General features: G+C 40.5%; 1 protein-coding gene across 1 annotated transcript in view; it reads right to left on the reverse strand.

The window, feature by feature from the left end:
• The window catches only part of LOC120515751 (adenylate cyclase type 2-like), a 623,137-nt gene that overhangs the window by 100,763 nt on the left and 503,650 nt on the right, over nt 1-18,724 (reverse strand). The window contains exons 10-13 of the mRNA XM_039737035.1: nt 16,563-16,739; nt 16,420-16,463; nt 14,118-14,198; nt 6,993-7,062 (exon numbers count right to left, since the gene is read on the reverse strand). Of these exons, the coding sequence (XP_039592969.1) occupies nt 6,993-7,062; nt 14,118-14,198; nt 16,420-16,463; nt 16,563-16,739 (372 nt within the window). The remainder of the gene's footprint in view (nt 1-6,992; nt 7,063-14,117; nt 14,199-16,419; nt 16,464-16,562; nt 16,740-18,724) is intronic.

Below are 18,724 nucleotides of genomic sequence, written 5' to 3' on the forward strand. Positions count from 1 at the left end.
GCTCCAGCAGACCCCCATGACCCTGTAGTTGGGATATAGCGTGCTGGATAATGGATGGATGGATGTTGTAAGACTCTAACTTATGTGCAATTTTCTTTTTCAGCTGTAAGAATTTTGTCTCTGACTTCAGCTGCCTCTGTAGGGGTTAGGTTAGCAGGCTACCTACCTGCGGCTGACTGACACATTTGCAAAAAGAAGGTGCAAGTAACATTAACGTGGCTTGGCATTGTTGGATAATGGATGGATGGATGGATGGAGTTGTTTATTATTCTCACTTTAACAGATGAAAACAAACAAGTGAGATGGGAACATTTTCGTTTTTCCTTTAGTTGCGTAATAATTCTGCACACTAATAGTTGCCTAATAATTGTGCACACTTATGTATTCCCCTGATGATGTTCACACTCACATTTCCTTTGTAAAACATGCAAGTTACAGGTTTATTAAAATTTTGAACTGACTGACAGCACTGCATTTGTTCCACATTAAAATGAATCCTCAAAAATCCAACTTGCTTAATAATTGTGCACACAGTGTAAAGATTACCCTGCAATGTATATTAGGAGTGAAAGCTGCATTTAAAAGCAAGTTAAATATGGAGCCCTCCATAATGTGTGGGACAAAGACACTTTTCTCCTTGATGTCCCCCTCTGCTCCACAGTTTAAAATGACAAATCCAAATTTTTCAGACATTAAAGTGAGTAAAGTGCATAGGGCAGATTTTCATTTGAGTGGAGTTGCAGACATTTTGTTCACATAACACTTTTACTACACGGTCCCCCCATTTCAGGACACTGTTGTGTTTGGGGGCAATTGGTGTCACAGGTGTTTGTGATCACTCAGGTGGGTTTCGTGGTGTCATAAAGCACCCTTGGTTTGCTTCTATCCTTTGGAGTCTGTAGTTGTTCAACATGATGACAAGAGTTGTGCCAATGAAAGTCAAATAAGCAATCATGAGACTGAAAAACAAGAATAAAACCATCAGAGACATCAGTGAGACCTTAGGATGACCAAAATCAGCTGCGTGGAATATCATTAAGAAGAAAGAACAAGCTGGTGGGCTCAGTAATCACAAAGGGACTGGTAGGCCAAGAAAGACCTCCATGTTGACGACAGAAGAATCCTCACCATGTCACCTGTGTGACAGATTAGAAACAGCCTTCAGGAGGCTGATGTGGACGTGTCAAAGACGACGATCAGCAGAAGACTTCATGAACAGAAACACAGAGGACACACTGAAAGATGAACACCACAAGAACAGGACGGCCAGATGACAGTTTGTGAAAAAGGACTTGAAAGAGCCTGCAGAATTCTGAGAAAAGGTCTTGTGGGCAGACGAGACAAAGATGAACCTGATCAGAGTGATGGCGAGAGTAAAGTGTGGAGATGACAAGGAACTGCCTGAGGTCCAAAGCAGACCACCTCATCTGTTAAACATGGTGGTGCTGGGGGTGGTATGGCTTGGGCATGTATGGCTGCTACAGTGACTGGCACACTTCCCTTCATTGACGATGGAACTGCTGACGGCACAATGAATTCTGATGTGTGTGGAAACATCTAATTTGCTCAGGATCCAGTAAATGCCTCCAAACTTACTGGATGGCGTTTCGTCCTTCAACAAGATAATGAGCCAAACAGATTGCTGAGGCACCACAGGAGTTTATCAAAGATAGAAAATGGAAAATTCTTGAATGGCCAAGCCAGTCACCCGATTTCAATCCAACTGAGCAGAACTTGCATTTGCTGAAGAGAACACTTAGGGGGCCAAGCCCCCCAAAACAAGCAGCAGCTGAAGATTTCTGCATTAGAGGCTTGGCAGAGCATCAAGTATAGAAGATCCTCAAAACCTGCTGATGTTTATGAATCGCAGACTTCAAGGAGTCATTGAATGCCAGGCATATGCGACAAAGTCCTAAATATAACAACGGCTTTCACAGGCCTGCAATTGCTGTGCCACAAACATTATGGTTCCTTGAAATGGGGGGGCTGTGTAGAAAAAGTCTGCAAACCCTTCAATGAAAGTCTGCCACATGCACTTTGATCACGATGTCTGAATTATGCTGATTGGTTGATCATAAGCGCTGGCACCTTCTTACAAATCTGTTAGAAGTTTGGACTCTGGCGAGTTATCAGCGAATATTGGAATATGAATACACTTCACACCGCAGCGAAGCAAAAAAAAAAACTCCCAATTGCACCACACTTCACAATGGATCACTCTTCTTGACATGTCACATGTTGTGCATTAAGGTTACATTTCCCGTTGTGCGGGGTGAACACACAAAAAGTGGACAGGGACCACAATTGGACCTCGGCCTACATAGTACAGGGATTCACTGGTTCTTGATAAGAAAGTTCCTGTGGTGGAAAAGCTACTCGTCACTACCAACATTGAGACAAAGGACGGAAGCGATCAAGGCTCTATTGTAGACATGGAGCTGGACAGTTTGACATCTGTGGCGGAGTAACGGGCACTGAGCAGGCTCCTGGCAATCATGGAGAATCCACTGCATCCACTGAACAGGATCATCTCCAGACAGAGGAGCAGCTTCAGCGACAGACTGCTGTCACCGTCCTGCTCCACTGACAGACTGAGGAGACCCCACACTATGCGACTCTTCAATTCCACCTGGGGGTAAACGTTAACATTATACAAAGTTATTGTCTGTTATACCTGCCTGGCACTCTCCACCTTGCAATTATTTTAACTTGCACTGCATTTTTATCACTCTTTAATTTAATATTAAATATCAATCAGTATGCTGCTGCTGGAGAATGTGAATTTCCCTTTGGGGATTAACAAAGTATCTATCTATCTATCTATCTATCTATCTGTCTGTCTATCTGCCTGTCTGTCTATCTATCTATCTGTCTGTCTGTCTGTCTGTCTGTCTGTCTATCTATCTATCTAGCCATTCATATCTATCATGCCATTCATATCTATCTATCTATCTATCTATCTATCTATCTCTCTATCTATCTATCTATATATCTGTCTGTCTGTCCATCTATCTATTTGTCTATCTATCTATCTATCTATCTATCTATCTATAATGCCATTCATATCTATCTATCTATCTATGAAGACTGTTAAGATGATATATCACGAGGTGTGGTGTACAAGTCAAGGGAGGTTACTTTTAAGCTTTATAGCACGAGGCGTCTCCTGGAGTGTTGTGTGCAGCTTTGGTCTCCATATTACAAAACAGACATAGCTACACCAGATAAAATAAAGAGCTAAGAACATAATACATTCGGCAGATGAAAAGGAACAATTTAATCCATCAGGCTTGTTTGTTTAGCTAATAGCTAAGCTGTCCCAGTATCTCGTCCAGATCCTTCTCGAAGGTTGGCAAGGTTTCTACTTCAACTCCATGTCTCAGTAGTTTATCTCAGATTCCCACAACTCTCTGAGCGAAGAAGCGCCTCCTGGCTTCAGTCCTAAATGCACTTCCCCTTCATTTCCACTGATGTCCTTGAATATGTGTTGAATGAATTCTGCTGGGTCTACCTTATTAATGCCTTTGAGGATTTTGAAGACCTGGATTAGGTCCTCATGCAGTCACCTCTGCATGAGACTAACAGGTTTAATCCTGTGACTCTGTTGGATTAGGAAATGTCTTGAAGTCCTGGGATGCACCTGGCTGTTCTGCTCTGCACCGCTTCATGTGCTGCTATGTCTTTCTTGTAGTGTGGTGACCTGAACTGCAAACAGCACTCCAGATGTGTTCTCTCAAGTGCGTTATACAGTCCAAGCATAATTATATTCAACTATTTTTATGATTCAAGTGGAGCGCCTCAGAGGTGTGAGCTTTCATTGGAGACTCAAGGAGATTAAGAGGAGACCTGACAGAAGAGTTTAAAGTTATGAAGGGAATTAGTGCAGTTGATCAAGACGGTGACATTAAAACGAGTTCATCAAGAACACGGGGACACAGCTGGAAACTTGTTCAAGGTAAATTTCACACAATCATTCAGAAGTGTTTCTTCAAACAGAGAACTAGCGACACCTGGAATAAATGACCAAATAGTATGGTGGAGGGTAGGAGTTGATGAACTTTCAAATCTCAATCTAATAAGGTGGACAGGCTTGTTGACTGAATGGCCTGTTGTCATCACAATTGTTCTAATGTTCAAACCATGAGCTCATGAGCTACGAGACAGCAGTGTTAGACACTAAATGCTAAATAAGTATGAAAAGTAATATTCAAATGAGGATAATAAAAATATAATATTACAATATGTGCCTTAGACAGTTGTAAGTGTAAAATTAAATGTTGATGAAAAACCATTTGTTTTCTTTCAAAGTATACATAGGGTCTTAAAATACAACTTAAGGACTAACAGCAGTGAGCTGTATTGCCACCTCACTGTACATTCAAGGCCATCCATGTATTTTTTCTAATTCAGGATGACAGGATGTTGGGAAACATCCAGTCCAGGCAGGAATCAAGCCATTTTATTCCAATGCCACGCCCACACTTACCTGAGATCGATTTTAGAGTCAAAAGAGTCTGAATCATTAACCACAAACAAGTCACATGATTCTCGTTCATTTGATTCCCCTGAGAACGAAGTGCACAATTTTTGTTCATTTGATTCATGAAGTGAATTATTAAATATGAACAAGTTAGGCGATTCTCATTCATTTGATTTGTGAAGCGATTCATTCCCCGAGAACGAATTGTGCAATTTTAACTCATTTGATTAAGTGAACTACATCATGACCTACGATCAATATACAGTGGTGTGAAAAACTATTTGCCCCCTTCCTGATTTCTTATTCTTTTGCATGTTTGTCACACAAAATGTTTCTGATCATCAAACACATTTAATTATTAGTCAAATATAACACAAGTAAACACAAAATGCAGTTTTTAAATGATGGTTTTTATTATTTAGGGAGAAAAAAAAATCCAAACCTACATGGCCCTGTGTGAAAAAGTAATTGCCCCTGAACCTAATAACTGGTTGGGCCACCCTTAGCAGCAATAACTGCAATCAAGCGTTTGCGATAACTTGCAATGAGTCTTTTACAGCGTTCTGGAGGAATTTTGGCCCACTCATCTTTGCAGAATTGTTGTAATTCAGCTTTATTTGAGGGTTTTCTAGCATGAACCGCCTTTTTAAGGTCATGCCATAGCATCTCAATTGATTCAGGTCAGGACTTTGACTAGGCCACTCCAAAGTCTTCATTTTGTTTTTCTTCAGCCATTCACAAGTGGATTTGCTGGTGTGTTTTGTGTCATTGTCCTGTTGCAGCACCTAAGATCGCTTCAGCTTGAGTTGACGAACAGATGGCCGGACATTCTCCTTCAGGATTTTTTGGTAGACAGTAGAATTCATGGTTCCATCTATCACAGCAAGCCTTCCAGGTCCTGAAGCAGCAAAACAACCCCAGACCATCACACTACCACCACCATATTTTACTGTTGGTATGATGTTCTTTTTCTGAAATACTGTGTTCCTTTTACGCCAGATGTAACAGGACATTTGCCTTCCAAAAAGTTAAACTTTTGTCTCATCAGTCCACAAGGTATTTTCCCAAAAGTCTTGGCAATCATTGAGATGTTTCTTAGCAAAATTGAGACGAGCCCTAATGTTCTTTTTGCTTAACAGTGGTTTGCGTCTTGGAAATCTGCCATGCAGGCCGTTTTGCCCAGTCTCTTTCTTATGGTGGAGTCGTGAACACTGACCTTAATTGAGGCAAGTGAGGCCTGCAGTTCTTTAGACGTTGTCCTGGGGTCTTTTGTGACCTCTCGGATGAGTCGTCTCTGCGCTCTTGGGGTAATTTTGGTCGGCCGGCCACTCCTGGGAAGGTTCACCACTGTTCCATGTTTTTGCCATTTGTGGATAATGGCTCTCACTGTGGTTCGCTGGAGTCCCAAAGCTTTAGAAATGGCTTTATAACCTTTACCAGACTGATAGATCTCAATTACTTCTGTTCTCATTTGTTCCTGAATTTCTTTGGATCTTGGCATGATGTCTAGCTTTTGAGGTGCTTTTGGTCTACTTCTCTGAGTCAGGCAGCTCCTATTGAAGTGATTTCTTGATTGAAACAGGTGTGGCAGTAATCAGGCCTGAGGTGGCTACGGAAATTGAACTCAGGTGTGATACACCACAGTTAGGTTATTTTTGAACAAGGGGGCAATTACTTTTTACACAGGGCCATGTAGGTTTGGATTTTTTTTCTCCCTAAGTAATAAAAACCATCATTTAAAAACTGCATTTTGTGTTTACTTGTGTTATATTTGACTAATGGTTAAATGTGTTTGATGATCAGAAACATTTTGTGTGACAAACATGCAAAAGAATAAGAAATCAGGAAGGGGGCAAATAGTTTTTCACACCACTGTACGTAATTTTCATTCATGTGATTTGTGAAGTGAGTCATTACTTGAGAACGAGTCATGCAATTCTTATTCATTTGATTAGTGAACTAAATCATGATCCATGATCAAGTTGCACGATCATCAATCATTACCTGAGAATATGGTGCACGATTCTTGTTCATTTGATTCATGAAGTGAACTATTAACCACGAGCAAGTGATGCGGTTCCCGTTCATTTGATTTGTGAACCTAATCATCAGCCATGGGTGAGTCACATGATCCTTTTTCATTTGATTTACAAAATGGAGTCATTGTACAACAAATGAGTCACACAAGTTTTGTCGATTTTAATTTGCCAACTGAATCATTACCCGAGGATGAGGTCCATGATTCTCCTTTATTTGTTTCATGAACCGAACCATTACCCCTGAACACGAGGTACAATTCTTGCTCACTTATGATTCTTGTGCTTTCAAACAAGACAATGTTATATATAATTTAGTATATATAATAATCTATTCATTATTTGATTATATTTGTTGTGATTCATTCAGTAGAGACCAAACCCTAGCCCCTCAAACTCCAAAGGATTTTTTTTTTTTTTTTACTGTCAGAAACCCCTAGACGTTTGTTTCATTCCAGGGTCTCCATTTTGCTTACCTCTTTTTCCAGGGACTTATTATGAAAAAACAGAGATATTCTTTGTATGTCCTCAGACTTCAACCATTGCCTAGAAGTAAAGGAAACAATCATCTATTAAACATTGCCACATGAATGCCAATAAAATAAAAGCCTATGGTAGGGAGTGATGAAGAAACCCCCTTATAGAAACCAAGACAACCTTTAAGGAGTGTCTGGATGAGATCCTGGGACAACTTAGCTATCACCTAATCAAACAAACTTAATGGTCTCCTCTCGTTTCTCAAACTTCTTATGTTCTTATAGCAAGCGTTAAGATTTTTGCTACCTTTTGCAATGTCATACTAGGATGTTGGAAGATTCAGAATGGCTTCTTGGTGATTTATAACTGAAAAAAGTGTTTCAAGGTACCTCAAAGGCCCATTCATACTCACGAGCAGACAACTAGAGCCGCGGTGATTTTGTAGTACAAGAGTTCCGTGTGCGTGCGGTTGCAGGATCCTCTGGATTTCCCACAAGATTTTTTCCTTGCCTTTACATATCGATCTCGTAGACATTTCAAATTTTGACTTTCACAAATTTTCATCTCTACCCTGTGAATGAATGATTTCTCACCATGAATTTGTGCACATCTGGCTATCTCTGTGTGCGTTAGATTGTGTAGGTGCGGGAAGCGACAAATCACATCACCATACTGTTCCTCGAATGCGCCCAGATTTTATTGTCTAGTGTAGTTGACACGCAAAATTCTGGAGGCGTGCAAGAGTCCACACACCATGACTGCTGACGAGATTTACGACACACGTGGTCCTTCGTGGTGACGTGCTAAATTTAAATAAGCCTGAAGTGAACCCTTCGGAATTCCCTGGATAACTAATAACATATGGTTGTTCTTCAACTAAGTCACAATTCTAGACAAACACAATCTGACTAAATTACCAAGACACACACACGCAGTTACATTGGTCATGTCTTCGTTGAGCACATCAACAATCATTCACAGTGCGGCGACCCCGTGATCTGAACAAATTGTAGATCCTCCTTAAGCAACAACAACCTCCACCGAACGTTTCCTGTGGCTTCTTATAAGAGTTACACAATGCTGAGAACACATTTTGGACCATGGCTCCCCACAAATCTGCTTCAGTTCAAGAATATTTCTGGTTGTCTTGATTGTGTACCTCTCTTCAGGTCATGCCATAGCATCTCAATTGGGTTAAGGTCAGGACTCTGACTTGGCCATTCCAATCTTCTCTCCACCATTCTTGAATTGATTTATTGGTGTGCTCTGGGTCATTGTCTTGTTGTATCACCCAGCCTCTCTTAAGCTTCAGGTCATGGACTGCTGCCTTTATGTTCACCTGTGAAATGTCTTGAAACACCTTTGATTTCATCGTTGTCGCAATGACTGCAAGAAGTCCAGAACCACGAGGCAGCAAATTCACTGTCGGGATGAGGTTTTGGTGTTTTCCTCCATTTGGGTCAAAAAGGGCAACATTTATCTCATTTGAACATTTTCCCAGAAGCATGGTGGAACATACAGTTGGTTTTGGGCAATCATCAGCTATGCTGCAATGTTTTGTCCTTCCATGATCACCATTCTTTTTCAGTGTTTATTTACTGTATAATACGCTACCATGGCTGTTCGTTTGTCTGTCCAGGATTTTAAGTCACCCGTAGCTCGCAAACCGTTTGACTTATTGACCTGACATTTGGTACACATATACTATGTGACGTCTACTATCTGCTTTCGGGGTGATGATTGACCTCTAAGATTATTCCTCTTTTTATTTTATTGTAGATTCAACTCTCGGCAGCAGGCCAGCAGAGTGGCTGTGTGGCGCATGCGTATGGGTGCCGTTCTCATCCCTACCACCTTCGCCGTCACTTCCTCTACCTCTTCATACCTTAAATCATTCTTGAGGTAGATTGAAGACATAAGTGCCAGCTTAAGTGAAAAATTAAGAAAAACCTACTAAGTAATTGTAACAAAAACACTGACTTAATCAGTTTTAACGTGAAAAGATGCAGACAGAAGAAGAGAAGCAGCGGGCCGCTAGGGTGGAGAAAAGAAGAGCTGCTCAGGAAACAGCAAGCGCATCAACCTCTGAGCAGACGAGTGCTAAACGTACAGAGAAAGAGGATGAAAACTAGGAATACTCGAGTATTTCAAGTGTATTCACTGCACGTTGCTGTGCAGTGCGCTGTTACTGGTGTTTAATTACACTGGTCTACAAAAAATATTTTTTGTTTGCTACTGGGAACTTTGGAGCGGCTCTTTATTAATTTTTTTTACAGAATTAAGCTAGCACGTCAGGTTTTGAAACTTTTGAATATCAATATAATATATCAACACGACATCTGGAGTTTGGACTCTGTCCCACCAAAATTGTTTTGATGTGTTTATTCTGAAAACAAACCAGAGGACGATACCAGAGACACGTTAACGTATATTTATGTCAATTTACCTCAATATAAAAGTGAGGTCAGCGTGCCCAAAGATGTTGGAGGCACTGGCTTTTGCACTTGTACTGCACATCCGTCTCTCTTTGCAAGAACCAACAGTAGTCACCCATCATGCTTGGAGTGAATTATCAGTTTTCCATCACCGTTATCTCTTGATGAAATCTTTCCCTGTGCTCATCTCTGACATCGCTTAGATTTGGTAGAAAAAAGTTGAGATGAGAATGTAAAAGATGCGTCTTCAATGACATTCTGGCTCCCGTAAGCTGATACGCTTTCAGCAGGTTCTCCACAAGCTCAGTATTATTCTCTGCTCTGTGACTGCCAAGAAAATTCTGGACACCCCGCACGAATGAGGGTGCTGATTCAGTGGGCTTCAGTTTCCTTTTAAACTCATCGTCAAGTATCAATTCACGGATTTCAGGGCCAACAAAAACACCTTCCTTAATTTTGGCTTCACTTTTCTCGAGACCAAACTTATTTCTTAAATGCTGAAACGCTTTACTGTCCAGTCGCCCTAGTTGTCCAAGACTTGGAACATCATAACTAAAAAATGGGACGTGCTGCTGGAGGAAAACAGTTTTCAGATTTGGAGTCAGCAAGTGAAACTTGTTAAAGTACAGGTGAATGAATCCCAGTAACAAAATGCTTGTTGACCAGTGTAATTGGACACATGAACAAGAGACTTTCGCAGTTTGTAGACTTTCCGGGAGGTCTTTTGCTGTTACCCTTGAGTTCTCCTGCACCTCTTTCAGGATTGTCCTTTGTGCTCTTGGGGTGATCTTCACTGGAGACCCACATCCAGGGACATCCACAGTCCTACAGCTTCTTAATTTTTAGACAATTTGTCTTACTGTAGTGTTTGGCAAGGCTTTGGTAGCCTTCTTCTGCTTCATGCATCTCCAAACAGCATCTCCTAAGGTCCTGGGATGGTTGTTTGATGGAGGAGTGCTTCATGCTAACTAGTCTGTCTTGATGAGAACAGATATGTCAGGAACCAGGCTTTGTGTTCCTTTATTGAAAGTGTGAGGCACCCATGGCACCCACACCTCTGATCTCATCTCCTTAACACTAAAATCCCTGAAGCCTGCAAAAATATTCGTAATGCTGGGCCACCTTAATTTTACTTGCACCTCCTCATCACCACGTTAGTTGTGTACTGATAGCGTCTTTTGTTTTGCAAATGTGTCAATCGGCCACAGACAGGTAGCCTGCTATCCCACCCCACACCAAGACAGCTGAAGTCTGTTTATCTGGGTGCGAGGTGTCTTCAGTTGTATATGAAAATAATATATCGTTATTTGAAATACAGTCATATGAAAAAGTTTTGGAACCCCTCTTAATTCTTTGGATTTTTGTTTATCATTGGCTGAGCTTTCAAAGTAGCAACTTCCTTTTAATATCTGACATGCCTTATGGAAACAGTAGGATTTCAGCAGTGACATTAAGTTTATTAAATTAACAGAAAATATGCAATATGCATCATAATAAAATTAGACAGGTGCATTAATTTGGGCACACCAACATAGATGTGACATCAATACTTAGTTGAGCCTCTAGATGCTGTCCTCCTGTAGCATTTGATGAGTGTCTGGATTCTGGACTGAGGTATTTCTGACTGTTCTTCATACAAAATCTCTCCAGTTCAGTTCAATTTGATGGACAGCCTGCTTCAAATCACCCCATAGATTTTCGATGATATTCAAGTCAGCGGACTGTGACGGCCATTCCAGAACATTGTACTTCTCCCTCTGCATGAATACCTTTGTAGATTTCGAACTGTGTTTTGGGTCATCATCTTGTTGGAATATCCAACCCCACGTAACTTCAACTTTGTGACTGATGCTTGAACATTATCCTGAAGAATTTGTTGATATTGGGTTGAATTCATCCGAACCCTCGACTTTAACAAGGGCCCCAGTCCCTGAACGAGCCACACAGCCCCACAGCATGATGGAACCTCCACCACATTTGACAGTAGGTAGCAGGTGTTTTTCTTGGAATGTGGTGTTCTTCTTCCGCCATGCAAAGTGCTTTTTGTTCTGACCAAATAACTCAATTTTTGTCTCATCAGTCCAAAGCACTTTGTTCCAAAATGAATCTGGCTTGTCTAAATGAGCATTTGATACAACAAGCGACTGTGTTTGTGGCGTGAGTGCAGAAAGGGCTTCTTTCTAATCACCCTGCCATACAGATGTTCTTCGTGCAAATTGCGCTGAATTGTAGAACGATGTACAGATACACCATCTGCAGTAAGATGTTCTTTTGCCCAGAGGGGACTGGGCGGTCTCATGGTCTGGAATCCCTACAGATTTTATTTTTTCTCCAGCCGTCTGGAGTTTTTTTGCTTTTTCTGTCCCCCCTGGCCATTGAACCTTACTCTTATTCGATGTTAATTAATGTTGAATTATTTTGTTTTATAATTGTGTCTTTCATTTTTCTATTCTTTAATATGTAAAACACTTTGAGCTACTGTTTGTATGAAAATGTGCTATATAAATAAATGTTGTTGTTGTTGTTCTTGCAGGTCTTTGGAGGTGATCTGTGGGTTGTTTGTAACCATTCTCACAATCCTGCTCATGTGGCGCTCCTGTATTTTTCTTGGCCTGCCAGACCTGCTGGTTTGGTTTAACAGCAACTGTGCCTGTGGCCTTCCATTTCCTAATTCCATTCCTTACAGTTAAAACTGACAGTTTAGACCTCTGAGATCACTTTTTGTAGCCTTCACCTAAACCAGGAGACTCAACAATCTTTGTTTTCAGATCTTTTGAGAGTTGCTTTGAGGATCCCATGCTGTCTGTCACTCTTCAGAGGAGAGTCAAAGGGAAGCACAACTTGCAATTGACCACCTTAAATACATTTTACCACTCATGATTGGACACTCCTGTCTATGAAGTTCAAGGCTTAAAGAGCTCACCCAGCCAAGTAATCAGCACTGAGCAGTCACAGGCATTCAAATCAGCAAAATGACAAAGGGACCCACATTTGTACACAGCCAGTTTTTCACATTTGATTTCATTTCATACAACTAAATACTGCGTCACTAAAAATCTTTGTTTGGAAATCACCGCAGTACTCCAATGTTCCTAGGAAATGAAAGACACACCACTGTTATCTTTTTGGCTGAAAGGAGAGTCAATTATTATGCAGGCTGAGAGGGGTTCCCAAACTTTTTCATATTACTGTACATACATTTCCTATGTGTTCTGTGTCTACAACAATCTGGGTAAATGTAGGACGGCAGGAAATGTGAGGCAAGAAACTTCAAACACATACAGTAACTAAAACAGAAACCTTTTTTCATGTTATAGTAATAATGACAAAATGTTGACGTGAAGTGTATAATGTATGAAGACCAAAGTCCAAATGTCAAATAAACACTTTCACAAAATGTATAACAAAACAAGTGTGCTTTTTCTTTTTCTTCGGTTTAACTCTTCAATCATTGTTGAATTTACATGTTGCTGTGAATGTGTGCTGTGAATCGATACGAAGACGCTTGCATACATGTGTGTGTTTGCGTGTTTCACCGTGGAAACTCGGCGGTCTCACAGTGGAAATGCGGCGGTCTCACAGATATCTGTTTCGCTGGTGTAGGAGTAAGAACTGCTGCTTCATAATCGAGATGTTGCCGATTCAATCCCGGCATTTTGTGTTTTGAGTGGTGGGCTACTATTATTGTAACTATTATATAATAAAAAACATACTTTCATTTGAATATCTAACAAATCAATGAAACAAGTGTGCTTTTATTCAGAAATAAAACTGAACAAAAAAAATCTGCACATAAAAGCACACTTGTTTCATAATACCATGTCTTTAATTGAAAACTAACATTGTCAGATCAGAGGGGACGTGAACGTCACTGAGAGAATAAATCTGAATAAAACAAAAATGCTAACCTTTACAAGTACCATAACTTTACACAGGCTGTTAAGACTTGTTTCCTGCCTTGCGCCCTGTGTTGGCTGGGATTGGCTCCAGCAGACCCCCATGCCCCAGTAGTTAGGATATAGCGGGTTGGATAATGGATGGATGGATGTTGTAAGACTCTAACTTATGTGCAATTTTCTTTTTCAGCTGTAAGAATTTTGTCTCTGACTTCAGCTGCCTCTGTAGGGGTTAGGATAGCAGGCTACCTACCTGCGGCTGACTGACACATTTGCAAAAAGAAGGTGCAAGTAAAATTAACGTCGCTTGGCATTACGGATATTTTCATAGTATTCAGGGATTCTAGTGTTAAAGGAGAAGCCTTGTATGTTTTTGTTTTCTAAATATGCAGGGTATTGAGAAATGAATTCATGCATTTATTCAACCAAGTCTGAAAGAGAGGATCCTCGATGAAACTGAATGAAACACGATTTTTAGCACATACCAAGTTGCTGCTCAGAAAATGTTAGAAAGAAAATGACCGAGGAAAGCATTAGTACCGTTTACTGTAACATTTACTGCTTCTGGATGGTAAACATTTACTCAAATTCATTTTATGAAGAGACTTGCATAATTTTAGGCTTTGATGCCAATCCAGCATTGTCATTTGTAGCTATTTTTTGAAATCAACATTAAATGAATCAGCTTTGAATCCTTTATAACATTTTTGGATACCAACACTACCAACTCCTATGAAGGAAATTGCAAACAAACATCCTTAATGAAATATACTTAGCTTTTAAAACAACATACTTTTGTGAATTTATTCCAGTAATAGTTCTAATCATTCGTTCATTCAGCTCTTCTTCAAATCTCTTTTTCTGAGATTTTGTTCTGTGAAAAATAAAAACAGATATAATGAGCTGAAATGCATAATTTAAACATACTTTAAATCTATATAATAGACAGATAGATAGATAGATAGATAGATAGAGATAGATAGATAGATAGATAGATAGATAGATAGATAGATAGATAGATAGATAGATAGATAAAAAGATGTGAAAGTTTCTAGACAGACAGACAGACAGATAGATAGATAGATAGATAGATAGATAGATAGATAGATAGATAGATAGATAGATTTTAAAATTTATTTTTCTCCAGGGGGTAATTTGTCATTAAAACAGTATCAAGCATATTAGGTGTGATGGGTGGCAGGCAGAGGCTAGCGTCCCAACCTGGATGGTGCATGACACCTTCACCCGACTGGGAGACCACTGTACTGAATGGCCAAGAAGAATGGCAGGGTATTTCTTCCTCAGCCAGAAGAATGGCAGATTCCACCTTGGAAATGGGTACACTGGCATCCCGGGTAGGGATGGACTAAAGATCTTTACACAGCTAGGAGGCCAGTGTAATGGATGGACAGGAGGAGATCACCTATTTGGACCATTGGTTCCCCTAACAGGCTAAGTGGCAGCATCCCTGGGCTATGGTACCCATATGGATACCCACAGGGCTTGCTGGGAGATGTAGTCCCATCAAGCAGCCCTGTTAGGTTCCATGGGTTAATTTAATTAATTTGTGATCCTACTTTGTAGGTCTTCTGCTTGACCCAGAAGTCCTTCCTACGGGTAATGCCCTGACATCAGAAGTACTCCCACGTCTGAGATAAAAAAAACGGGCTGCTCTTCCTCACCTTGGCGTGTTGGAGTTGTGTGTGGAAGAAGGACAAAGTTCCCCTGGGAGGATTGGAGGATGAAAAGAAAAGAGAGAATGGTGTTTGGCATAACTTCAGGAAAGCTGTTGAAGGTATTAGGTCAAAGAAATTATTATCTGAACCAGGGACTTGTGTCTGCTTACTTCAAATGCATATTTTGCAGCTCATACTTTCATGAATATTAACTGCCAGTTCTTCCAAGCTTACATCGACTCCTACAGTCAAATACCAATGTATAATCTTATGCTACAGAAAGAATTTTCTCTTGCATCACGTTATATTTATTTTTTATCACATGCAATATACTCTCTGGACACATGATACACATTTATAGTTATGAAGGGTGTTTTTAGGAGACTTTTTCGACTGGAGATGGTTCATCGTAAACAGAAGCTTGCTGCGTGTCGAAACAGCTTAACAGGAGCACCTGTGAGCGTTGCTTTTTTAAATCCCCACCCCCTACTTTAAGCACCGCCTTCATGAAGCATTGGATTGGCTTAGAAATGTGTCACTCACAGAGATGTCTAATTGTTCCCATCCAGTTTTAAACACAATTCAGGCATGGTTGTCTCCAGATGTATAATATATATGTCTGACTTCAGTGAAACTTGCAGCAGTCATCCGGAAATCTCTCAGTCGCCTCAGAAACAGTGTTTCTTAACCACTGGGTTAGGTCGTGAGCTACCACAGGTGAGTTGATTCTCATCCTGCTCTGACCATCGTGTTTGCTTAACAAAGGGGGATACCTCCATTCTGACGAACACACTTGCATGCAATCAGTTCACCAAGGAGGGACTGTGACAATCATGCACAATTAGCCGGGGTATACCTGGACGGCACTAATATGGGAAAAAGTGGGTCACGATACTAAAAAGGTTTGACAAATGCTAAAGTGTTTTAAATACACAGACTACAAATTAAAACATAACATTTTGAAATTGTTTTTATATTTGACAAAAACACAAGAGGCAGAGCTGGAAGTGGCAGAGTTGAAGATGCTACGATTTTCACTCGGAGTAACGAGGGTAGACAGAGTTAGGATTGATTGTATTAGAGGGACAAGACAGGTGAGACAGCTTTGTGACCAAGTGACAGAGGATAGACTGAGATGGTCTGGGCACGTGCAGCAGAGAGATTAGGGGAACATCAGTTAAAGAATGTGGAGGATGGACCCACCAGGCAAGAGGAAAAGAGGAAAGCCAAAGCAGAGGTTTAAGGATAATGTGGCGAGGAAGGACATGAAGGAAGTTGGTGTGGCAGAAAATGATGTAAAAGACAGGGATATATGGAGATGGATGATCCTCTGTGGCGGCACCTAAATTGGAGCAACCAAAAGAAGAAGATTTTGAGATAGTTTTTGAATTTTCCACAAAGATATATGGTGGATTTTACCTTTCTGAACGTCTCTGAAAGTGGTACTGGCCCATAGGTACATCCTAAAAAGTACAAAGAATTTATTAAAAAAAAAAAATAATAAGGATTTGTAAATTGAGTGTCATAAAGTAATATGCAATCAAATCGAAACTTTTGCTTACAGAGGTGTTGATTTTTCCATTTTCCGTTGTCATGCTGTCTCGATGATGCAAGTGAGCAAAGGGCTTGGCCGCTCCCCAAGACTCCAGATATCGCGTCATCCTCACAGACGCTCTCATCTTGGCTCCATCCATCGTGTGTCTCGGCCTGTGATGGTACGGTGGACTTCGTCTTTCACCCTGCATGGTACAAACAGAGTGTCTACTGTTAAATTTTGCTCCGTACTTGTAACTTTTTTATTTTTATGTTGTATTGAGGGTTTGTTCTGTTCTGTACATTGTATTGACCCCCTTCTTTTTGACACCCACAGCACACCCAACCTACCTGGAAAGGGTGTCTCTCTTTGAGCTGCCTTTCCCAAGGTTCCTCCCATTTTTTCACTACAAGGGTTTATTTTTTGAGAGTTTTTTCTCGTCTTCTTAGAGAGTCAAGGCTGGGGGGCAGTCAAGAGGCAGGGCCTGTTTATGCCCATTGTGGCACTTCTTGTGCGATTTTGGGCTATACAAAAATAAATTGTATTGTAATGTATTGTATTGTGTTGACATGATCACCTGATTCTTCTCAACAGCACCATTTAGTCTTATACTCAAGGAGTATTAAAGGGAAAGGACTTTTGAGAAAGAGGAAACACATCTGCACACAAAAGGACAATGGAGCGTCAGAAAAGCTACAGCGCTGTGTAGACAATGTGGTGAACTTTCAAGAAGGTCAGAATATTTGGATAACTCAGCTATTCATTAAACAATCTCCACTGATTGGTATAATTACAGTCTTATGAGATAAGAAGACAACTTGACATGCTGCCGAGAAGCGGAAGTCTTCAGCCTTGAACAGTAAAACAGGTAGAGGTCAAGCAATCACTTGAACTTCCGCAAGAGGTAAATAATAGTCGGAAGAAGCTGGAAACCTGAAAATGCGAATTCTTTATTACGTTTTCTTGATTGTTTCACATGGAAACATCCTAATCAGATACTCAACCAACCCCAGCTGGCTTCTTTCGATGTGGAGGAGCAGCAGCTCTACTTTGAGCCTTTTCCTGAATGCCTGTGCTCCTCAACCTTCCTCTATGAAGAAACCTCATATGATAACAGTCTTGTGTTAAAAACATTTAAATTCATTTTTGCACATATCAAGCAAAATTCAGTAACCCAGAATGACAAATCAACAAAAAAAGATTTTAGGAATTTTTGGACATTTATCAAAAATAAATAAAACATTAAATTGACACAAGTATTCCGACCCTTTACTCAGAATTAGGTTGAAGCCAGTTTGGCAGGCATTACAGCACTGGAGTCTTCTTGGCTCTGACATGACAGGCTTCTCACACCTGGATACGGGGCTTTTCTGCTATTCGTCTTTGCAGATCCTTTCAGGCTTTGTCAGGCTGGATGGAGACCATCAGTGGTCTCTCCAGAGATGTTTGATTGCTTTCAAGTTTGTGTTCTGGCTGGGCAGCTCAAGCACATTCCCAGAGTTGTCCCTGAGCCAGTTCTGTGTTGTCTTTGCTTTGTGCTTAGGGTCATTCTGTAATAAGAAGATTAACTGTTGGCCCAGTATGAGGCCAAGAGAACTCTGGAGAAGGTTTTCATGAAGGGTATCTCTGTACTTTGCTTCAGTCAGCTTTATAATCAATCCTGACTGGTCACACAGTTCCCTGCTGCAGAAAAAACAATCAAACAATTAGAGTGGGGCGACAAGTTGCCTGCTGGTAGCAGAAGCAAGTAAGAATCTCACTGACTGGGTGATCATCTAGGCGTACGACTAATGCTACTAAATATTATGAATAAGACCACTACTTCTTCTTGCCCATTTTCCTGTACTTTGGGGAGTTTTATATCTTCTATAAATATTTCATATTTACTTTTATCTCTGGTAAAAGTTGATACCAATTAAAATGTTTCAATGTGCTGCACACTGATGCTCAACTACGCCTGATGCTTCAGTGGGCCCACTAACACCAGCAGCTTTCAGCTAATCCTCTTATCAAGGAAAACTGACATTTTGTGCCATCTTTAATTTAAACAGTATATATAACCCTTCAACATCAAACAATCTGAAGATTCACTGATTCATACATGCCGATCTGTTCAGGACAGCAGCTTCAAGCACAGTTTAACAGCTATGTAGTGTCCATATCTACAATTGTTTATTCATTTTGTGCTTT

Source organism: Polypterus senegalus, chromosome 15, assembly GCF_016835505.1.
Source record: "Polypterus senegalus isolate Bchr_013 chromosome 15, ASM1683550v1, whole genome shotgun sequence".
NCBI classification, from domain to species: Eukaryota; Metazoa; Chordata; class Cladistia; order Polypteriformes; family Polypteridae; genus Polypterus; species Polypterus senegalus.